Genomic DNA, 24357 nt, shown 5'->3' with positions numbered 1-24357 from the left:
ATGCGTCTGAAATGGCGCATTTTAACTTAAGTATTTAGCAAACATTTTTAAAGCTACAGATGGCTCATTGGGTCTGTATTAACATATATGAGTATATGTTCCAAAACTTCACCCAAACAGGAAAGCGACCTTTTTGTGTGTGACTTGAACTGTGGTGGCTACTTAAATGGGAGTTTTCCAGCATATGAATCAGTGATTTAACTGGCATATCAGAGAACTCTGGAAGAAGGAACATTTCATCCCCGCATTTCCAGACCTTTTATCGCACTAAATCACAAGTCAGGGGCCTGACAATGAAATCCTTTTTGTATCTGGGTTGAAAAGGCTTTAAGAGTTGAACTCAATGCTCTTTATGGTGAGGTATGTTCTGTAGGTGCCAAATAAATTTAAGAGCAAGCTCGTTGTCTTTGTTATTGCTAGTAAAGAGAGATTTACTACCTGAGATTATCTCATTCCTGTGGTGACATCATCAGCTCCTATAAAGATTATTGTATCTATTAAAACTGAAGATCACAAACTTTGTGAACACAGATACTGTGGTTTTACTTGCATCGACTTAGAGAGTGCTTTGTGTATGGCTTCATCGACATATATTCAGAGGTGTGATCACAGTTTTATTGCACAGTATGATGTGGCTGGGATCCTGTATCTACCACTTACTTATGCCTTCAGCAAATGTGTAATGGGTGTTGGCTATGCCCTGTGCAGGCCATCAGAGATAGGGAATCAGAAGTCAGCAGGACGCTTCTCCTGCCCCCCCTGAAGATCATGATTTGATGCGGGAGAAGTAAATTGACAATTAGCACAGTTCTATTGCCACTAATGTTAATAGAGGTAGACCTGGGTGTACGGGTGGAGTGCCCGTATAGGCTTGCTGGGAAAGATCCTTACAGGTGAGGAGATACCTAAGTCAGAGCCCTGAGCTGTCTAGGAGCAACTTGGGGCAAAGGGAGACCTGTTTCAGGAACATGAAAAGTGAAAGTGCGGTTAAAATGTTGCTGCTCAAATAATAATAGCAATAATAATAATAATAATAAATAAAGTGTTACTGCTCTAGGGTTCCTTGTCTTCTGTCACATTTGTAATTTGTAAGTTGAGTTTTCTAGCTATTATTGTAGAATTCTGTGTTTCTGAATTACATGTGAAAGGCCAGATTTCAGTTAATTAGTTTGAATATATTAACCACCAAAGTAACAGTCTTTCTGTGTTGCTGTTGCAGACTTGCCTGTGGAGGAGCAATAGGTGAAGGCCCCAACACACTGGTGTAGGGTTTTTAGCAAACTTGTACCCTCTCCTGGACTCTCTCTCCTTGCTTTAAGTTGAAGAGCTTAGGCTATAAAATTCTTGAAAACATTTGAGTGCCAAAGTGTTATTATTACAGGGTGAGGAAACTCAAGATGAAAAGGAGTCCAATTTTAAAGTGGAAGAGATTAACTTAGTTAGGCTTTGCTTTCCATAGACACTTCGGACGCAGCCCATTCTGCTCTTCCCGGGTCACACGGAGGAGCACTGACTTTCAAAGAAGCACTCTGGCTTTCAGAATCAGTCCTTTAAAATAGAAAGATGAGCAAGTGGTATATATTGGCACATTTTGTCTGTACAGAAAATTGCCTTTGTAACCCCATGTGTATTCTTGTTCTCAACCGCAGCTTCTGAGGAAAAGGCATATTGGAAATGACATTGTGACCATTGTCTTCCAAGAGCCTGGAGCACTTCCTTTTACTCCAAGAAGCATCCGATCCCACTTCCAGCACGTCTTTGTCATAGTCAGAGTACACAATCCATGCACCGAAAACGTGTGTTACAGGTGAGCCAGCAGTCCTGCGCTTTGACTCTGTCAGCTATATTTCAGCAGCACACCTTCTCCTGAAATATCTTTGTTTTCCAATTATTATCTCAAACCCCATCATTATCCTTTTTTCTTTTGCTAATTATATTTCCACTGTCTTCACTCAGGTACTTGCTGTACAAAGTAACTGCCTCCTTCCCGTTTTGAAAAGTGAAATGCCTAGCAGTTCAAAATTGTAGATTACGCATTTCCTCAATTTTCCCCTTAAAAACTGCATCCAGCCCCTGCCGGAACCGTAGCTTAATTGATACCAGCCTTGGAGGTGGATGATGTGGCCATTTCGGTTCTTCCTGAGCGAAGTAATTACTGTGGTGGGAAAACCTTGCTTCTCATCCAAGATTTTGGAAACACTCACCCCCACAGGGCTCCTGAGACCAGGAGTTGATGCTTGCGTTGGTGACTTCAAAGAGCCACACTTGTGCCGCACAATCCCTAGCCTGTTTCTGACTTTTCCTTTCCCCTCCCCACAGACTCTTTTGTAGGAAGTAGTTGCCCCTGGAAGATCATGTCTTACAGGGTAAAAGAGTGGGTGTCTGACCTAAGTTTAGAATCCAGCGCTGCTGCCTGCGGTGCTTTGTACAAGTTATTTAATGCTTTGGAACCTTTCATTCCTTCTCTTAAATTTGAGGATAATAGTACCTACATCAGTGTGTAGAATAAATAGCAGAAATTATGCAGAACACCCATTAGAGTTCCTGGCACTCACCAAAGATTATTTCCCTTTATCATCCTAAAACAGTAAGTGCTGTTTCAGCTGCCTCCTGGGCCGAGCTGGGGCTCATGTATGTGCACTGGGAGGGGATGGGAAGATGGGGAAGACTGTAAAGGATGTTCTCCTAAAGGCAGAGAAACTAGCCTGTGTGTTAGATGTGGCTGTTTTACAGGCCTGCCCCACGCCTAGCCATCTCAAAGGAACACAGAGTCTATAAACTAGTACTTCCTAGCCTGAATCTTGCCTCACAGCTCGTTAAATGCGGTCATTCTCCCACCCTACTGAGGTACAGTGTGCTAATATCAGACTTGTAGTTGGCCTGAGCATCGGTGAGTTTCCCTCCCACAGTGATTCCTTAGTCACATCTGGGTAAAGACCACTGGCCTGAATGCTCAGAACTACTTTCAAAAAATGAGATTAAAAAAAAAAAAAGAAACAAAAACTATAACATCCATGCTATAAAACAGATTGACGTTGGTACAAACATGGTAAGTTGGATTATTCTTCTGAGATCTCACCCAATGAATGGTAATTATGAAGAATAATCTTAAGTGAACCTTCCTAATGGATTGGAAACTTAAGCCTAAGGCTTTATGGAATTTGGTGTTATTTTATTGGCTGCTGTTTTTAGGTCAAATCAAGTATTTTTAATTACTTTCCCTTATAGTTTATACTGATGTCAGGAGATGGTTCATGAGCACCAAAAATCTTAAAAGTTATCAGTAATGTCTATTTTCACTTGTTTTGGATTTTCTGGTTTTAATAAAATTACTAGGGAGGGATATTGAAACCAATATTGGACTAGATGTAGATCTTACCTTTAAACAAAGTAGATGGTGTACTGTATTCTATGATAGATGGTAGCATTGTGCAAATCATTCGACTATGGAGTCGTTGGTCTTTAAGAAACCACGTTGTTATCATTAAATTACCATTTGCTAGTGAGATTCAAATATGAAGTCAGTAGTGTGCCTCAAATTTTGGTAAGTGTCTCATAAACATTTGTACTTATCATGCTTAAAAACTTCATGAGTATCCCACAACGACTCAGTAATAATCTTCTTGAATACTATAGTCAAATCAATTCCATAACATTTTACGAAGCCATATTAACTCTGTCACATGGAATAAGGTACAGTGCTTAGATTTTCCAAAAACACCTTATAGGGCTCTTCCATATGCCATTCCTCAAAACACACCGGAGGCAAAATAAATTCATTAAAATCATATCCAAGGAAATGATAAAATATAGTCCAGGTTTACTATTCTCTAAATTGCTATGTCTTAACCCATGGATGCATCTTGAAGAAGACTAAATAAATCACATGCACCTCAGGGAACCCCCACAAATACTGTTTCTCTGATGAGCTTTGTGCACGTGTTGAGTGGTTGGCACGTTCTGACTGATAAGGACCTACAAGACTGCTTAGTGTAGATCCATAGTCTAGACTCACTGTCAGTTGAGGTGACTTTCTTCTTTAAGAACTGTCGTGACTGGCAAGTCCAGAAAGGTAGAAAGGCATGCTCTCACTTTAGAAAGGTAGTCTGAGGCACCTCCCACAGATGCAGCAGAGTTCCCAAGAAGTGAGGCTGGGTCTACTAGAGCCTGGGGAGAGACAATGAGGTAGCATCTCCAAAGCTCCATGTACTCAAAATCTTTAAAAAGCAAACTTAACTAATTGCCTCTTTCTTTAGACAAGATGCTTTAATTTTACTAGCAATAGCTATTGCAAAGCTAACCTTGAGGGATTTATGTGTTTGTGTACTTTCCAAGATAAACTCTTTGCAAAATGCATCCCATGGTAACTTAATGAGTAAAATTCTTGCTATGTAGGTTTGGTAGCTGTTGATTAAGTGTGAGATGGTATCTACCGAGAGCGATGGCTTCCTCTTTAGAAAATCTAATATGTAGTCCCTCTGGACAAAAATTAGATGATAGTGTTAAATCAATGACTAAAATAGTGATTGTTTGTGATAGTAATAATGATAAAATAGTTTGCATAATAATAGCTTTACCTGCATTACTTGGTTTCATGCTCACCATGGCCTTTTGAGAATGGCACTCATTCTCCATGTTACAGATGAGGAAACTGAGACATGGAGGGATTAAGTTGCTAGCTCAGATACTCTCAGCAGGCAGTAAAGCTGGCATCCTGGACAGGGCATGGCATCTGGCTCAGTTGGTTAAATCATCCAACTCTTGATTTCTGCTCAGGCCATGATCTCAGAGTCATGGGTTTGAGGCACATTACAGGCTCTGTGCTCAGTGGGGAGTCTGCTTGAGATTCTCTTTCTCCCTTTCCTCCCCTGTCCAGTCCTGCTCATGCGTGGGTATGCTCACTCTCTCTCAAATAAATACAATCTTTAAAATAAACACAAAAGAAAGAAATTCTGAAATACATTCTTGCTTCAACCCATTGAAAATCATCTAAATCTAGCCAAGGATTATTCCTCTGACCTCAACTCTGTTTGAAAGAATTATATATACTTCTGTAACCAGCAATCTCTAATTGATCTCCATTCCATAATATCACAGTGATCCTGGAATAGCCAGACCTGAATTCTGGATACTTTTCATGTACAATTTGGATCTGAGATGCCCAGGATTTTAGTTGATCAGGAAGTTAATATACTGTATGTGGTGAAGAGAACTTCCAGTTAGATCTTAGGGTCAGTAATTTGGGGCAAAAACAATTGCCTTTTTTTTTTTTTAAACAATTGCCCTTTTACAAGATACTTCCCTTTATCCACTATGGAGCTCTACAGTGAGATCTTTTTTTGGAATACAGATATAAAAAGTTTTCCCTGATGCTTTGGCTTAAATGCCTACAGGTAGTCAAAGTAGCTTGAGATCCATAGAACAAGGTACAAAAAAGTAATCCTGCAAAGTGTCACATGAGATTGGGCCACCTGAGCCTTCTGTGAGTACAGTTCTTTCAGGACTTTGTGCTGATTACTGGAAGAAAAAAACAATTTCGGGGAGGTGATAACATGAGTTTACTGGGATGGCAGGTCCCAGTGTGCAGATAGGCCATGGGAGCTCACTGACTAATGTAAAGGAGAAGCAACAATATGTGGTTAGCATTATCACAAGTCCAGACAGGTAGCTTTGTGACAGTCTCTGAAGGTTAAAATGTGAGGACAAATTAATTCCTACTCAGTCTAGAATGTCCACTCTCAGGGTAGTAGCAAGAGGAAAATGAGTCAAGGATGAGGTGGGTCTCAAGGATATTTCAGCCTCTATAGCGTTTTTAAGGCCTTTCTTTGTGGACACAGTCAAGTATGCCCTATCACTGTCTGGTTTAGTGTATTCACTGCCATCCCTGAATGAATTAGGTGCCTCTGTCCCAAAGAGAATCAGCCTTTCCCTCCCCTTTCATACCAGCTACAGCTCCATGCAGACAGTCTGCCCAGCTCACCAGAAGTGACTCACTCTCCTGAAGAGTGTGCAGATTAAAGCAAAGGTGAGAGAGATCTGGAGACTGTTCTTTTTAAGAATCTAACCAGCCACTTTCCAGAAGAGGAGCCCACACCTAACAGAACAAATTTGGACAGAATTATTTCATTCCTTTGTTCACCATGTTCAAAATTTTCAGTAACAATGAAGATGAAGTATGGATCACTTCCTTTATTTCAATGTAGAAAATATCAGCGCAGGCAGACATGAGATTAGTACTGATGCTGAGTTTCCTCTGAAACTCTGGGTTTCCCTTCCCACTGTTGATCCATTACCCTCTATCTAAGTCAGCTGGGGCAGCCGTGACAAAGTACCCACAAGCAGGTTGGTTTTAAACAACTGATATTTATTTCTTACAGTTCTGGAATCTAGAAGTCCAGGATTAAGGTGTTGGGAGATTTGGCTTCTCCAGGGGCCTCTCTTTGGCTTATAGATAGTTGCCTTCTTGTTGGGTCCTCTAGTGGTCTTCTATGAACATGTGCCCCTGGTGTCTCTCTGTGTGTCCAAATCTCCTTTTAAAAGGACACCAGTTAGATTGGATTGGAGCCTAATGACCTCATTTTGACCTAATCAAAAATAGGGCCCTATCTGACAAGTACAGATACATTCCAAATTACTTGGGTTCAATACAAATTTTAAGGAGACGTAACTCCACCTATAACACACCGCATCTACTAAGTTTGAAAAACAAACAAGCAAACAAACACTGGATATCCAGAAATTAGTATGACAAAAAGCTACAAAGTAGATGGCATGAGTTGTATGGGTATATGTCACATTTCTGAAGGCAAATATTATGGAATTACAGCTCATTTTGTTTCCTATTTTTCTTTCTCAGTGTTGGAGTTTCTAGATCAAAAGATGTGCCACCTTTTGGTCCACCAATTCCCAAAGGAGTAACTTTTCCAAAGTCAGCAGTATTTCGGGACTTCCTTTTAGCCAAAGTAATCAATGCAGAAAACGCAGCCCATAAATCAGAAAAGTTTCGAGCGATGGCCACTCGAACAAGGCAAGAGTACTTGAAGGATCTGGCGGAGAACTTTGTCACGACCGCCACTGTGGATACCTCTGTGAAATTCAGCTTCATTACACTGGGTGCAAAGAAAAAGGAGAAAGTAAAGCCAAGGAAGGATGCCCATCTGTTCAGTGTCGGAGCAATCATGTGGCATGTAATAGCTCGGGACTTTGGCCAGTCTGCTGACATTGAATGTCTTCTTGGGATTTCCAATGAATTCATAATGTTGATTGAAAAGGATTCCAAGAACGTTGTATTTAACTGTTCCTGCAGGGACGTCATTGGGTGGACATCTGGATTAATGAGTATCAAAGTGTTTTACGAAAGAGGGGAATGTATCCTTTTGTCCTCAGTGGATAACTGTGCCGAAGACATCAGGGAAATTGTCCAGCGATTAGGAGTAAGTACAGGTTTTGTGTTTCTACAATCCTAGGTCTTTAATAACAGATTCATAATGGGCTTCACTGTGGAAATTGTACCACTATTTTGGCACCTAGAGAATGAATTATTATTTCATGTGGCTACAGGGCTTAATTCTGAATACTGTGTCCATTTGAGCAGTTGCTAAATATGAGTGGTAGAGAAGCACCTGTTACAAACCATTTGGAAAGGAAAAGTTAGACAACTTCCAAAAGGGAACATCAGGATGTATTTTTATAGTATCTGAAAGAAAAAAAAGTCTAGATAATATGTCTGTGTGTAGAGACTGCCATGTCAGTACTCCTCTAGGGGAGATTAATGGGCATACAGTTGCCATTGGCCCTATGAATGACTGTGTCCTCTTCGCAACTTCAATTCTGTGTGTGTTTATACAGCAGGCATTTTTCTTTAGTCTACCAGATTCAATATATTATTAATCTCTAGCCACAGTTTCATCAAGTTTTATAGAATTACCCTTTGAAACTTTAAGAAAAATCAGTCATAAAACATTTTTCTTAAATATTATTTTTAGTACAGAACTCCTAAATGATATGCACAGTGTGTAACAGTTAAAATTTCTGATCCTGATTTTCACACAGAAAGATCCAGATTTTATTGTCTGTCAAACCAGTTATAAAAATAAATCAAATATACTGTAAGAACCCAAATGCTTTGACAAAAGAATTTCTCATGTTTAAATCTCCCCCCAAGGGGATGGACATTTCAATTTTTAGAAAAGATTTAGTCAATTATGGATCATGAAAAAAGAACTTATACCCATTTCCTGTCCCATATCCTCCCACTAAATATAAATCTCCCCTTTGTTATTTGAGACCATGTATTAGAGACAATACAATCAAGTCAGTATCTGCTAGCCTTGGAGAAATAATGTAATTATTTGTAGACACTATTTACAGGAACAGACCTCAGTGTGTTCAATAGTATTATTGAGTGCATGTGCATAAACATAGATGTGATTTGGGGATGATTAAGTATGTGATTAGTTTATGTGTCTGGAGAATTGAGTTATCTTTGTGAGTTTCAGGACACACTATGCTTTTGATAATGTCATAAATACTTCTTTTTAGGAAATCCACTTAGTCATTACAATCTGTGCTCCTGAAAATACAACACAAATAAACACCACTTCACCAATCACTAAAATGCACATTTCATAGGTCCTTACCCATTCACTGTCTTGGGGATCCCGTTCTACCATTTTCCTAGAAAAGCAGTGGTATGGCTAATGTGATGGAGTTGCCTAATGTCTGGATTATGTTAGAGGAAATGCATTGTGTGTCTAAGATGACTTGCAGCAGGAGATTTTGGACACAAACCAACCCACAGTTTTGAAGGATTAGAACATAAGATTGGTACAGGGTAGTAGCAACAGAAATGCAAAGAAGGAGGATGCTGCATTCATAGTGCAGATTTGGGGAATGAGTGCTAGTCGGCAGGCGGTAGATTCAGTGTGCATTTAATAGTGGTGGAAACTGAAATTGAAGGTGTCTATTATGTAGGTAGAGACCCAGGAGGAATGAGAGCTTACCCCTAAAGGGATATTCGTGTGCAATCTGTGACCCATTCTCAGGGACCTACTCTCAGAAGAGTCCCTACTTGGTTAAGTGCTCTGCTGTCACCATCTTGAAATTCTAGTCTTTGCCCAGGGGCCCTGTATTTTTATTTTGCACTGGGCCCCACCAATTATGTGGCCAGCCCTGGGTAGGTACATGGATAAGAAGCCACCATTCTCCTATGATTATTGAGTCCATGTGAGTATGTAAGGAACTCCAAATAACTGATCCTTCACCCTTTGCAAATGTTAAGAAGCAAGGAACAGAAGGGATAAAGAGATAGCAAAAAACAAAAGTAGGGCAGGTAGCAGGTATTTGGAAGAAATAAGCAGGAGAGACACATAGGTCTTAGGAAAGGATTGACTGTTCACTCTTTAGTCTGATACATAGATGTTAAATTTCAACTGAAAATTGCATTAATATTGGAAAGAAGGCAAGGTATACGTCATACATATGCAAACTTTTGGTAAGAGAGTATAGTTGAAACAAAGTTGAAAAGAAAGGAAAATTCTATTCAGGTTGTACATATTACAAAAGTATTTTTCCAACAATTTCCAGTTAGTTCAGTTCATAACTCTGCAAGCCTCAATCTTTGAAAACTTCAACACTAACACCAATAATACCTTGCCCCATTTTTCCTGAGCTGCCAACTGTCCTGTGTGTCTATGGGACATTGATGGGATAGGCCACATGTGTGCCCCTGTGGGTAACCATGGAAACAGACATAGTGGACATACACTGAACCCAGCCCTGTCCTACAGCTGTACTTACACTTGTAATTCTTAATAAATAGGAATCTGTGTATTCCAAGCGTGTTTCATGGAAATGCAGCATTTATTAAACTGCAACTTTATACATTAGCTCTGTGCTTTAGGGGATTATGGGTATGATACTTCCTGACTTTAAATTTCCCACAAATAAGTAATGCCTTAGTCATCAAATGACATTTAATGAGCCCATGTTTTTTCTTTCTGTGCATGTAAGTTACTCTCAGTAAGCACTTTTGAGGGTGGCATTAACTAATTATCAGTGCTTTAGTGCACTGCGAGGGACACAGACCTTTCTTCCATGTTCCTTTTTGTGATACAGCTGTAGACGCACACTCTTGAGAGAAGGTCAGAGCACTGAAGCTGCTTGTGTTTGGGGTTCCCCTTGGCCCCCAAAGGATGGATCCCAGAGGTGAAGGAGAGGTGGCCCCACAGGTGCAGGACGTCTCTGCTGCCTGCAAGAGTGCCATCCTGCACACTGCCCTTGTCGGCTGATGCCAGGGAGCCTGGGAGGCCTGCCCACATTTGAATTAAAACACCCCAGCCCCCCGCCCCCACCCCCGCCAGGCAAGCAGAGGCAGTCCACCCCCAGGAGATAGCTTCCCGGAGTACAGACCAGGATATCCCCAGAGAGCACTTGCACTTCTAACATTCTGACTTCTGCTGTGACCTCCTGGGAGCAGCCCTCTGAGTGTTAGCTTGGAAGGGGTGTAGGCCATTTTTTAAGTTGGATGAAATTGTTTAATAGCTTTTAATGTTTAATGGGTGAAACTTGTCATGGTTTCAAAAGAGTCTGTGTTTTCCCATTGCTGCAGTCCATCTGGAACCATGGGGTTTATATGCTTAAGACCCAAGTAAAAAAAAAAAAAAAAAAAAAAGACCCAAGTCAGCTGACATAGGGAAGGGGAGGAAGGAGTTATCAGAACCTGTCTAAATCTCATGACCTCTGGGGTCAATGGCTTCTAAGAAAAAGCAGGACATCTGTATCAGTAGTATATTTGCCTTTGAAGGTAAAGCCACTGTTTATACTTTTGCTGTTCTCTTTGCGTCCGATGCCACAGTTAATTATGGTGAACTTGGTATTGTGATGTCCTTGGCATGTCACCTGGACTGTTGGAGGACAGGGCTGGGAGGCCTATGTGTGCATCTCTACCTTGGGATGGCGGTGGGGGGTAGTGGGGGGTGGTAGGGGAGATGCTCCACTGCGATGTCTCACGATCTCCTTCCCCTTCAGATAGTAACGAGAGGCTGCGAGACCGTGGAAATGACCCTGAGGAGGAACGGGCTGGGCCAGCTTGGCTTCCATGTCAATTTTGAAGGCATTGTTGCCGATGTGGAACCTTTTGGCTTTGCCTGGAAGGCTGGCCTCCGCCAAGGGAGCCGCCTCGTGGAGATCTGCAAAGTGGCTGTGGCCACCCTGACCCATGAGCAGATGATTGACCTGCTCCGAACTTCCGTGACTGTGAAGGTGGTCATTATCCAGCCCCACGATGATGGCTCACCCCGGAGGTAAGGCATGGGAGGCCCTGTGCAGGGCTCGCCCCCTTCTTGGCCTCTGTAGCAAGTGCTGTCCTGGCTGCTCCCACAGGATCCGCAGAAGATGCTGTCAGATGCATCTTTAGCCAAAGTCATTTGGACATCAACTATTAGAGCGATTTAAAGAAAGCTTTAAAAAAGTTATTAGTGTATAATAAATGATCAATTACAATTTTCTAAGCAATTTCTAGGGACATTAACCATGTAAAAGCTGAGATCTTCCAAACTAAGGAGCAAGAGCACTCTGCTTGGTTCACCTGGACTGCTGAGATTCATGTCTAAGAGGAAATATTCTTTTTATTTTTTAAGATTTTATTTATTTATTCATGAGAGACACAGAGAGAGAGGCAGAGACATAGGCAGAAGGAGAAGCAGGCTCCATGCAGGGAGTCCGATGTGGGACTCGATCCCGGGACTCCAGGATCACGCCCTGAGCTGAAGGCAGGTGCTTAACTGCTGAGCCACCCAGGGATCCCTAAGAGGAAATATTCTTTATCATGGCTCCACCCTTAGCAAGTTAAATACTCTGCACTGCTAGAGTTCCTTTCTATAACGCAAGCTCAATGATTATTAACAGGATACGTAAGAGATCAGTACTGTATGTCAGAAGGAGTGGTGGACCATGAGATACACTCTGTGAAATGACTTTTCCATTATAGTTGAACTGGTTTAGGACATTCTTGTAAGCCATCACGAGAAACCTATGCAAAGAAGCTCAGAGGTGGATGGGTGGAGAGTAGGAAGAGAATGGAATTAGTGGGAGATATTTTCCTTTTTTTTTTTTTTTTTTTTTTTTTTGAGAGAGAGAGAGAGGAGAGAGGTAGAAAGAGAGAGACAAGAAGACTCCATGCTGAGCAGGGAGCATGATGCAGAGCTCCATACCAGGACCCTGGGATCATGATCTGAGGTGAAGGTAGATGCTTAACCCATGAAGCCACCCAGGTGCCCCAGTAGTGTTCCACTGTTAAGAGAAAATAATCGTGCTCAACATCAAGATCTTAAGCCAAAAGGGGAACAAAAGCCAATTAAGAATAAGCCATCCATCGGGCTGTGGCCCTCTGTTATGCTGTAGAGTGCCTGGTAGTAGAAGCCAGTGTGCATTCTCTCCCTAGCTCAAAAGGAGTTCCTACAGGCCTCCTTCCAGGCTCTGGCTTTTGAGAGATAGGCATGCTTGGAGTCCAGGCCTTAGCTGTGTGATTTTGGGTCATGCCCATGCTCTCTCTAAGCCTTACTGTCTCTCCGTGAGATGTGAATTAAAATATTGCCTATCTCAGACTTCTTTTATTTTTTTAATTTATTTTTCCTTTTTATTTATTGAAGTCCGATTTGCCAACATACAGTATAACACCCAGTGATCATCCCATCAAGTCCCCTCAGACTACTTTTATAAAGATTAAGTAAGAATGATACATATAAAGCACATAGCATGATCAGAACTGCACACATTTTAGTTACTAAAAAAATTTTAAAAATTTAGGATATTTGTGTGAGTTTTTTCATGCTCTAAAAGAAATTCTTATTATTCCAAGATAGCAAGATGACTGCCCACTTTCTGGATGTACTTCCATGGTAACTGAGATCATTCTTTGTACTTTGTGTCCTTACTTCATTCTGTGAACCAGTGCTGCCCGATGATCATGTTCCATATCTGCACTCTCTGAAAGAATGGCCACTAGCCACATGCACTTATCACACACTTGAGCTAGTGCTACTAAGAAAGCGAATTTTTCATTTCAGTTGATTTACATAGCCACCTGTGGCTAGTGGCTACCATTTTTTGTCTAGATCAGCCCTAAACCATGGCCTTTTTTAGAACACAGACCAGAGGCACACTGTATACCTTCCTTCCTGGTTAGCATGCAGACTTTGCAAAAGTCTGTTTCTGTTAAATTTCTTACCACTTAAAAAAAATAAAAATAAAGATAAAAAATAAAATAAAATAAACTTCTTACCACTTGTTACCTGCCTGACTTTCTGTGGGTTTGTTTCCTATATCTACCCAGTAGTTTTATAAAATAAAGGTCTAATGAGCTAAAATTCTTCTTGAGAGTAGCAGATGTATGTCACGGGAAATATCGAGGATGCTTCTTGTTGCCTTGCCAGGTTCTGTCCTGTTCAGTCTGTTTGCTTTCTGAGAATCTCCCGAATCACACATAGTAGTATGAGTGCAAAGAAATCAAAGACAAACTATTTTATTAAAAATGAGACTTGGAAATAATAAGAGGCAAGACTTTAGACCTTTGAAGCCACAATATTGTGTAAGTGAAGTGTTTTAAAATAAAATTTAAGCCAGTTGCCAGAAATTTTTCCATATAAAGTTCTTTCTTCCTTTGATGGAAATACAGATTTATAAATCTGGTAAGTATCTGTCTTAGAGGTTGATTACTGCTATGGAGTTAGACAGAAAAAGTTGCCATATTCACCTTTTGAGTTAAAAAATGACATTTCTTGGGAAACCTGGGTGTAGCTCAGTCGGTTAAGCATCTGCCTTCAGCTCAGGTCATGGTCTTGGGGTCCTGGTAACAAGTCCTGCATCAGACTCCTTGCTCAGCAGGAATCCTGCTTCTCTCTTTGCCTGCTGCTTCCCCTACTTGTGTGCTCGCTCTCTCGATCTCTCTCTTGATTCCTCTCTCTTTCTCTCTGACAAATAAAATATATTTTTAAAAAATGACATTTCTTACCTATTTATAATTCTGACCTCCTGTTGCTCAGTAGAATTTTTTTTAAACTTTTCAAGAGCTCTGGTTAATGAAGATGTTGAAGTTATTATGTTTGGTGTTTAGAACGTATGATTTAGAAGAATATAATTTCCTGAGAAGTACTGAATTATTTCTCAGCTCAAACAAACAAACAAACAAACACTACCATTTAAAAGTTCCGGCTGGAGCAGCCCCAGTGTACTGTACTATACAGCAGTTTAGCGCCTGCCTTCAGCCCCGGGGTGTGATCCTGGAGACCTGGGATCGAGTCCCACGTCAGGTTCCCTACATGGAGCCTGCTTCTCCCTCTGCCTGTGTCTCTGCTTCTGTGTGTGTGTGTGTGTCTCTCATGAATAAATAAAATCTTAAAAAAAATAATTAAAAAATAAAAAAAATAAAAATAAAAGTTCTGGCTGTTAACTTTTCTATCCAAGGACATGTTTTCTGCCTTGGTCTGCACATAATGAATTCTTTCTTTGTTTTAAATGCAAATGTTTTTATTAAAGCTGTTCAAGGTATTTACAGATTTTGTCTTTGTTTCCTCAGAGTCTCATTAATGTCATTTCCTGAAGATACAGACTTCTATCCCGATTAATCTGGAATCACTGTCTCATGTATTTTTACCTTAGTCAGGGTCAGAATGAGCTGTTTGCCTGGTAGTGACACCCCGCCTGCCCCTCGCCCCCATTTCTGCAAGTCACAAAGGTTTAAAGCCTCATGTTTGTTATTTCAGATTCTTTCCATCCAGTCTTCCAATTTTGTGGGAATTTGAATCTCAGTTTTTAAGTCCATATTTTTGTTAGTTTGGGATTCGTGTTCTGCCTATAACTGCCTGGGCTCCCTGATCAAAGTACCGCTGTTGTCAAGGGGCTTCGCATAACAAGAAGTGATCCTTGCAGTAACAGCCCTTTGCTTCAGACCGCAAAACAAGGATGAAACGTCATTTTAAATTTCATCTGTGCTCCAGCAAGTTTAGCCTCTATGTTATTAGATTTTTTTAAGGAACAGTTTTGGGATGGGTGGGCAGGGGGGCGTAATAGGGGAAATGGATAGCCCCTTCGCTCATTTAAAAAATTAAAGTACAAAACTTGTAAGTGAAACATCGCTTAGTGCCATTTCTCCTTAGCAAAATATACAAGGATCTTCCGCAAGCTAAAGCTACATGTGTGATTTGTGGCATGGATAATTACTGCCATCTTTTTCACACACTGTTCAGAGTGCTTGTCAGGGAGGGGCAGAAAAAAGAAGACGTTAATTTAGATGCATGTGTGTGTGCCTGTGGGCGCACGCGTCTGTGTGTGCGCGCGCGTGTGCACGTGGATGTGTTTGTGCGCACGTGTGTGTTGATCTCTAATGTAAGACCCATAGGACTACAAAAACAGACAAATCAATGAATGGCAAAGATACTTCAGTCTTTGTCAGCATCACGAATGATAGAGTGAAAAATGCTCCGATTCATTTTTGCCATTGATCAGCTGGATTTTCTCCAGCAGGACCTTAGTGGGGAATGACTCGCCTCCAGCCTGTCTGTTGCCATCAGCAGTAGGATAGGCCTGTCCGCTAATAGACTTAATTCTGATTGTTCACAGGTCAGGAGGTGCTTGCTCATGACTCAGAAGCTGCTGGATTAAATGAAGTCTTTAGTTGGGAAAGTATTTATCAAAAGCTCCCCCAACATTTTGAAGTCCTGTTCTCCAGCCTCGAGGTGATGGTAATTCAGCTGTCCCTCAGCTTGAAAGGAAGGCAGATCCGTTTTCCCTTTCCCTTGTGGAGATCCAGAGTATACTGAGTGAGGAGGATCCCTTCGGGAATGCTTATTAACTGATGTCGTGCTGGGGTTAGACCAGGAGCAAATTCACATAGACGGGGAATGAGTGGCAAGAAGCAGTTGGGGAATAGCACTCTTCAAATGAAAATGAGGTTTTAAAGAGAGGAAGCTTATTTCCCAAGCAGACATCTCTGTGGCAGAGATGTAGAAGACTTGGCTGAAGATGCTTCATTAAGCTCTAACTTGGTTTTGCAAGGGATCACATTGCCCCAGCTCCTAGCCTTCAAAGGTGACTGACACTCTATCACTGTCATTTTAAGGCAAGCACATCAATTTAAAAGCCCGATATAAAGGCAATAACAACTCATCAGAATTATGCATGAGTTGTTATACAATGTGAGTGATGCAGTAAATATGTCCAATAAACGTGGAAATGAAATTCCTTGCTGTGGCGCTTCTGTTTGGGGCGATTTTTCATACTTTGTTGACATACCATCCCAGGCATATTTTTCTATATAATGTGAAACAGTGGAAATTGTCTCATGTCGTCTTGAACCTAAATTGTTATTCTCTCATCATTCTTCTGAAGCTTTATGCTCATTTTATAAATTTATTTTAATTTAAGCTCATTCTATAAATGGAAGCTTTACATCTTTCTGCTGTGCTGCTGGTTGCCAGACCATTCCACTCCCTGAAGTACCCACAAGAAGATGTAGAAATAGAAATAAGAAGGAAAACTCAGTTTTTTTTCATGTTAGCAGTTTGGGGAGATAGAGATAAAAATATATAGTGTAGATGGTGAGTTGAGATCTTGACCTTTGTGGTTTTTAGAATAGAATTCCAACTTATTTGTGTGGATAAGAAAAACCAGTTACATTTGGTACTTTTTTTTTAAGATTTTACCTATTTATTTGAGTGAGAAAGATAGTGAGAAAGAGCATAAGCAGTGGGGAGGGACAGAGGAGAGGGAAAGGGAGAAGCAGACTCCCCGCTGAGCAGGGAGCCTGACATGGGGCTGGATCCCAGGACCCTGGGATCACAGCCTGAGCCCAAGGCAGATGCTCAATCACTGAGCCACCCAGGTGCTCCACATTTAGTATTGTCTTATGGGTGCCCTCCAGGAATGAATTTTCAGTGTAAACTGAGAGGTTCTGCATCCTCTGCCCCATCCCTCCAACTTAAAGTTCAGATTTTTCTCTCGGCCCGTGAAGTAAGAGCTTTGCATTACAGAAGTAACAAGAAGGTGGTGGCCTTGTGTTTACTCATTCCATCTTTTCTTTCACCCTTAGCTGGTTTGTGCCACAAACTGTGCTAGACACTGAAGTGGTGGGAATGACGAGGAAAGATGTCATCCTTATTTCCCTGAAGTCTTTTTTTTTTTTTTCCTACTTGGCATTCTAAAATAGAGGTCTTCCCAACAAAAGTGTATTTCTCAAACTATAGCAATAATTTATTACTTGATACTTGGTAGCTCAGTACAGAAAATGCTTCACCCTCTCCAGTCAATAATTGACACTTTTGGTGCACCTGTGTTTTTGTTTTGTTTTGTTTTGTTTTTTTAGCAGTTTGAAATGTTGTGATGTCAGTGACATTGTAGCAGGAGCACAGAGGGTGACAAATAGGTGCATGCATGACAAAGGACAAGTACACTGCACAAGAATAATGGACAGCCAGTGGGTCTTCTTTTTCATGGAAATACATTCCTCAAAAATCAGGCATCAAATAGCTATTGAGAATCTTCTGTGTTTAACTTTGAAGGATGTACTGCAATAAAACGTTGTTCCTGGTCTCAAGCTTCCTAAGGAAAAAAAAAAGGAAGGATGTTGGCTTCCTGAAGAACTTTCTGAGCCCTTGTTTTAAGTTGAATGATGTACTGAGTACACAGTAGGTGAAGACTCAGTTGCCCGTGTCTGGTGAGGAAGGAGAGGGGTGCAAGCTGATGAATTATTGAATTCCATATAGCCTTACCTCCCATTTAGTAGGACACACACACCCTTTCAATTTGACCTTTATTCAAAGGGCTTGGTCAAGTAGGTTTATGGTCTAGATAGGTCTTTTTCTATGTATTGCCTAGATGTCTATTTCTGTATAAATTAAGGAAATACGTAGAAGAGTGCATTAATGTTTCATGTAGTACCTATTTCATATATGACACTGCCCTAACCTTTACAGTAAGTTACTCTGTGTGGTTATCTCCCCATTGGAAGCTTTTGATTTTTTCTATGCAACAGAAAGAAAGAGTTTGTGATTTAAGTGAATGAGCATCAATTACCCCTGTCACCTTGTTGGATGATTTGGAAAGAGTCTTTTAGCTATTAGAAGGCTATTAGCATAACAGACATTAAAATGATTAAAATATCAGTGATTACTTCAATCCCTAGGGCTATAAAAAGGTTCTTTTACAAAGTGCATAATATAAAAGAAGCAGGTAGTTCATTTGAGGGGATCTATCTGCCTTTGTTCCCAAAGATGCTCTTAGCTCCTCCTGGAAACTGTGACATGATGTGGGCCACATTACTATTCTGACAGTTTTCTGAGGGGATGGTGAAGTGTTTTGGAATGAGTGCTGAGCTAGGAGTCCAGGTTCTGGTGTGAACCTGTCCCTGATTGGCTGTGGGGGTTTTCCAACCTGTCTGAGCCTTCTTCTGAAAGTGGGAGATTTCCTTTGTATTACTTCAGACATTTTTGTGAAACTGAAATGCTATGATGTGTCTGGAAAACTGGGAATTGCCACACAAGGTGAGCGGAGGATTGGAAGTCAAGAATAAGCATTGCAGTATGTTGTAAGGCTTTATGTTAGATTATTGGGTTCAGTTAAAGGTTCTCTGTGATGCAGCCAAGAAAAATAAAACCAATAGGCAGTTTCAGAGTACAGTAAATGCAAGTCACAATTATGTGATTAAGCCCTTGCTGCACGGGCCACGGCTTACCCCGTACAGGTCCAGGAGTGAACTTATCTAACTGCCTTTTTCTTGTTTCTTTCTTATTCTTTTTTGGTAAAATATAACTTGTTTCTTTCAGTCTTCTCAGTCTTCTAGGTTTTTGGTTTCATTTTGCCACCCTTCAAAAGCATTTTCCCTATTTGTCATCCGTTAGAATTCTTCCCCCTTCTTAGTTTTGAAGTGGCTTAAACTCATGTGTCCTACTTTTATGTAAGATGGAAAGAAAAAGGAACAGGATAATGATGAATTGTTCTATAAGTGAAGGCACATAAAGGGAATCTTACAGCTCTAAAATTTTCTGCAATTCTGATTGTTAAATGAGCTTTACTATTCCATAGTTCTAGAAATCTACATATTATCTAGAAAGAACTTCCGTGAACATTTAGGCACCTCTCAGTCTTTATTTAATATTAGCTTTTTCTGTTTTATCAATGGAAAAAAATAGTAGTATCTATTTGTAACTGACTTATTTCTTGTGAAGCCAACACTTCGGAAAGCTTATACACTTCCTATGATTTAACATGGATCTAAAGAGAGTGTGCTGTTTCTAAGCTACACGTTGACAGCTCTGGGTTTTGAGCCAAGAGCCCAAACTGTCTCTTTAATGCAAAACAGCGTGATTCCTGGGGAGGGTCCCTGCTGGGGATGGGTAGAGAAAACTGCTATGGCCTGGCTGGGTGGAGCCATCCTTGATGGCCCTGATGGTCAGGCTCGAAGGTAACAGTGATCCTTCAGAACTTCAGCCCGGCCAGTGGTGATTCTACTTTCAAGTGCTCAAATGATTGATGGCTAACGGGGCGTTTTTCCAGGAAACCAGTGGTGTCATTTTAAAGAAGTTGGTCTTGGGAGAGCAAATGCCCACTTGGGGACCTTGCAGAGTGTCTCTCTAGTTAGGGATGATGCATAAGTACAGTGCTTGGCAGTGTAGGCGGGTGCCTGTAACGATGACCCGGAGCAGGAACCATCTCTGTGTTGCTCTAGAACCCTGCTCGTAGGAAATCTCTTCAGGCAGCTTGAAGCAGGGAGAACGCTGATCAGTGAGGGTACAGCGAAGTTAACGAGTGTCCCTTGTCCAGGAATAGCCATCCCAGAAAGTCTACCAGGCTAAGTTCAGAGGGACAAGTAGTAGTGTTTTGCAGAGTAAAGCAGTAAAATGTAAGATGCTCTGAGAGCGCCAACAAATGGACCTGCTTGTCAGTTTTATAGTTTTCTGTAATATTGCACATTCAGTGAGCACATTTTTATGACCACTTTGGTCTACAGAATGTTTTGCCTTCCTTCTAATACTACAGAGTAGTAGTAGACCCGGAGAAATTATTGGCCAGACAAGCCATGTTAAGAATTATATGTATTTTTAACCCTGAACCAGAGTGTATATTGATCTCTACCTGGCATGTTAATTAGAAGCATAAGTAGGTGACAGATTCATTTGGTATTGAGCAAAGAGGAAATCCATATGCTTACATGGAAGTGTCCCCACAGCCTTCTCTAACGTCTTTGAATGTCTTCTTTGGGCAAGCAAACTGTGAAAAGTGTGCTAGAAGCTAGAGACACACAGTTCATGTCTGTGGACTTGATTTGATGTATGTCAAAAGGAAGCTGAGAGCATTTTTCTGTGAAGTCTGAATTTGTATACTAATGCAAGGAAGCTGAAGGCTTTCTTAAAAATTTTCAGTTATACACAACATTAGTAGCTCACTCTTTGGGGGAATGTCTTTTTGTGCTAGGTGTTTTGGCATTTGGTCACTTTGAGTTTCTGTGGGTCTTTACCTAGTGGTCAGAAATCTTTACCGTGTGCTCCTTCAGGGCAGCACCAGGCTTGATGCTCTCTCCCGAGAAGCAGAGATTTCTCACCTGATGTCCTTGCACTGTAGCTATCCATGGAGACAAAGAGGAGTGTGTGCAGAGACAGGTGCAGGTGGGGATGAGTTTCTCAGACTCGCTGCAGCAGGAGGACCTCTGCAGTAGGTTAATTGGCAATCCTTATTTTAGACCACTCCTTAGTTGCCTAAAAATTGGTTGAGTTTTCTAGACGTGTCCTTCCAGACATTTCTTAGAGCAGAACTATATTTGACTAGGTTTGCTGGAATGTTAAAATTAGCGGTTTTTATTCGATGATTGAGTCCTAGAAGTAAACAAAGCAGAAACCTAGTTTATAAGAGTAGTTGCCATAGAAGTGTCACATACTAACAAAATTAATTTTGATTTTCACATAGAGCCATTCTTTTGGAAAAAGCTGATCTTTATTAGAGCCAGAGAATGCTAGTTTTTACTATTAAGTAGATCATTTACATATGACTTTGTGCAAGAGGTTGAAAATAAAATAATTCCACCGAGTCTCCCCTCGACCTCATGCATTCACACACGTTTTTGTCATCACTCTCTAAAATATTACTCATGATTATGCATTTATATTATGTTTTTCCTTACAGATTTAAGCTAAATTACAATCTTATTAAAGGCTACAATCTATGAGCATGAATTAAATATTCCACACACCTCCATCATCTGTCTTGTCTTTGCTTTTTCTTCCTTTTAAGCCTAGCCCAGTAAAGTTGGAGCCCAGATAGGCACTGGAAATACCCTTTGCCCTTTGGTCCACAAGATTCAAGGTTTCATGTTCCTTCCATTCAAAGACAACCCCAGGACCTGTAACCTGGGTAGGTCTCCTTCCTTTGAGGATTCCCTAACCTGTACTCTTCGGGCAACTGCAAGCTTTGAGACCAAAGCCTGGGGGTTCATTTGAATATCCAGTGACTTCCTTAGAGCACCAGGTTGGGTAGAAGACAAGAGTAGGTTTTATCCATATTCTGATATTACTCTCCTGTCCCACCTTCATGATTTTGAATTAGGTTGTTGGTCATGGATGAATCAGTAGTCCCAGGAGATGTGTCATCTAGTTAATGAGAAAAACACTTGGAAACAATACAAGTCCATGAGTGAAAGTTGGAGAACTTTGACATTTTATAAAATAATAATCGTAATAATAATAATAATAACCATGTGATCCAGTATAAATTTGGGCTTATCAGATTTGACCAATCATTTAGCTAACCCATTTCTGAAATTCAGGGTAATTTAAACTCACCTAGGTAAGAGATTAATTTTGCTTTGGGGAAAGGAGAGTTAAAAGATGAAGTAAAAGTTTACCAAAACAGGCGTGAGTATTTTTTTGGATGGGTTATTCAGTCTACTTCTGTTCTCAGAGGGTAGCACCAACTATCTGTTTGGTTTCCCAAGCCAGAAAGCAGGCTGTTGTTCTAGTCCTACCTGTCTCTTCATCCGAAGATCCCAAGTACTGTTGGGTTGACGGGTAGGAAGCAACTTTCATCCAGGATTGTTGTTGAGAAAAATGAAGCTGTTCTGTGCTTTGGCCCTTTTTGTGAGGCCAGCCCCACCTTCCTGTCCTGCGAGAAGCTCAGGATCTCTTCTGTAACCCAAGAGTTCGAGTTCCACATGATGTCTGAAAAAAACCTTATTGAAGTATGAGTGACATAACAAAGGTATACTCATCTAATGCACAAAGCTTAGTGAGTCTGGAGATACTTTTCTCCCATGAAACCATGCCAATGCCCATGAAACCATCACCCTAATCACCATAAATGTACCCATCACCTCCAAACGTTTCTTCCCATGCTACGTATGTACGTATGTGTCTCTTGACGTAGACCTTTCTTCATTCGTTGCATTGGGCAGTCTGTGGACTTTTTACTTTTTTTTTAATTTACTCATGAGAGAGTCAGAGACACAGGCAAAGGGAGAAGCAGGCTCCACACAAGGAGCCCGACACAGGACCCGATCCCAGGTCTCCAGGATCACACCCTGGGCCAAGGGCAGCGCCAAACCACTGAGCCACCCAGGCTGCCCTTTACTCTGGTTTTTATGAATCTTTTAGTTCTGGAGATTTTCCTGTATTATTTCTTAATCTCGTCCCCATGTTTTTCCCTTTCTCTTCTTTCTGGTACTTCTGTTAGGTAGACTTTAGACTTCTTAGATTGAGCTTTAATTTCCATATGCTTGTTCTCCTGTAACAGTAGAGTTCGTCAATTTAGCTTAGTCTTTGTGGACTTTTTTAGTTTGAATTTTAGCTATCATGTTTTTCAATTTCAGAAGTTCCTTTTTCTGTAAGGAAATGGTTGGTGATCCTCCCTGCAGAGTGATTGGATGGCTTACATCTCATTCCATTTCATTGTCTTTTCTCTAGAGGAAGATTCTGTTTGTCTTTGTGGGGTGATCAGCATTCTGAAGCTAGGTTTGAAGGAAGGAGAAATGACTCTAGGTCTCATTTTCCAGTGAGACTTCTGCTTAACCTTTTGTTTTTGGCCATGCTGTCCTCTGTGACTGGAGTTTGGATCCTTCAGGTGGAGTTCCCTGGACCATTGTTCTTGCCCTTTAGAGGCAGGAGTGGTTAGCATGTGACTGGACCCGGTGCTGTGTGGTGCTAATGGTGCCCAGGCTCAAAATTCTCTTGGTTCTCTCTTTTCTAAACCACCCCTTCCTCTGAAGCCTTCTCTTTCACTTTTATCTCCTGCACTGAGGCCTGGAACTTCCTGTCCCTGGGCATGCTCAGGGTCATGCCAAAGGAATGGTCTCATTTCTCCTTGTCTCCCTCTGCACACCCTTGGGTTTTGCCTTCCTGTGCTCTGCTGAACTATCAGCACTATTCCATTTGCCTTCCATCTGTGATTGCTGTGGTTTAGAGTTTCAGTTGTCTCAAATTTGGTAGATGGTCAAGTTTGTTTCTTGTTCTCTTCGTTCTTATATAATGATTTTGAAAAGAGGCTGAAGTGTTCCTCTACCATCTTGAGAATTGAAGTCTCCTTTTTAAAGAACCTTCCTCTAGTAGATGTCTCGGAGAGGATGAGATGGCTGGGATGTTGAATATTAGCAAGTTTCTATATTGACTCTGGAACGTCCGGGAAGGGCACTGGCTTTACCAACACGGTAAACTGAGATGATTTGCCCTGGTGCTCAGATTTAAAACTTAACCTTGTCTCCTGCGTCCTTGCCATACTGCACAGGTTAGTTTCACAGACTAACTCTGGTCAAATTGATAGTATTATTTGTGCTATGTAATTAATGAGAAACTTGAGAAATGTCTGGCATAAACCACAGTTTGAGGCTAACAGGTCTTACGTTCCTGACTGGTCACTTGAGTATGTGAGAGGGCACCCCAGCGGGTAGCATCTGGGGGACTGTGATAATGCTAGTTTAAGAGAGTGACTATGGTAACTAAGAATCCTGCTTTGACAGGATGGGCACTCATGTTTCCTCTTGACTGTGACAGCTTATTAGTTTTGTTCTTCACTTTTCTCAGACTCACTAGAAAAGCTGACATGTGACTAATTCCTACGTAATGTACTGTACTTCTTTTGAATCTGTTCAGATTGTATATGAGGCATTTTTAATCTGTTAAAGTTTGTTTATTGCCCATGTTTCAGTGTGCAAGAATTCACATATGCAAATGGTTAAAGATGTTTTCGGGTCTAAGAAGTAAGTAAGCAAACCACCTAGAAAGACAGGATATATGCACATAATGCCTAAGGCAATATCGGTCAGATAACCAGAGCCACAAGCGTGATGCTGGATGCTACTGGTTCATACTGGATCATAGACAG

The 24357-nt window shown here is 41.0% G+C and overlaps 1 protein-coding gene across 11 annotated transcripts in view; it reads left to right on the top strand.

Moving 5' to 3' along the window:
* The window catches only part of SIPA1L2 (signal induced proliferation associated 1 like 2), a 212977-nt gene that overhangs the window by 143466 nt on the left and 45154 nt on the right, over positions 1 to 24357 (top strand). For all 11 annotated transcript variants that reach the window (XM_055308737.1, XM_055308742.1, XM_055308741.1 and 8 more), the window contains 3 exons: positions 1650 to 1807; positions 6857 to 7433; positions 11029 to 11303. In XM_055308737.1, coding sequence (XP_055164712.1) covers positions 1650 to 1807; positions 6857 to 7433; positions 11029 to 11303 — 1010 coding nt within the window. The remainder of the gene's footprint in view (positions 1 to 1649; positions 1808 to 6856; positions 7434 to 11028; positions 11304 to 24357) is intronic.

The sequence above is a fragment of the Nyctereutes procyonoides genome, unplaced genomic scaffold (assembly GCF_905146905.1).
Source record: "Nyctereutes procyonoides isolate TBG_1078 unplaced genomic scaffold, NYPRO_anot_genome, whole genome shotgun sequence".
In the NCBI taxonomy this organism is placed as follows: Eukaryota; Metazoa; Chordata; class Mammalia; order Carnivora; family Canidae; genus Nyctereutes; species Nyctereutes procyonoides.
Note: the sequence above shows the minus strand (reverse complement) of the source record. Positions and strands in the feature narration are given on the sequence as shown.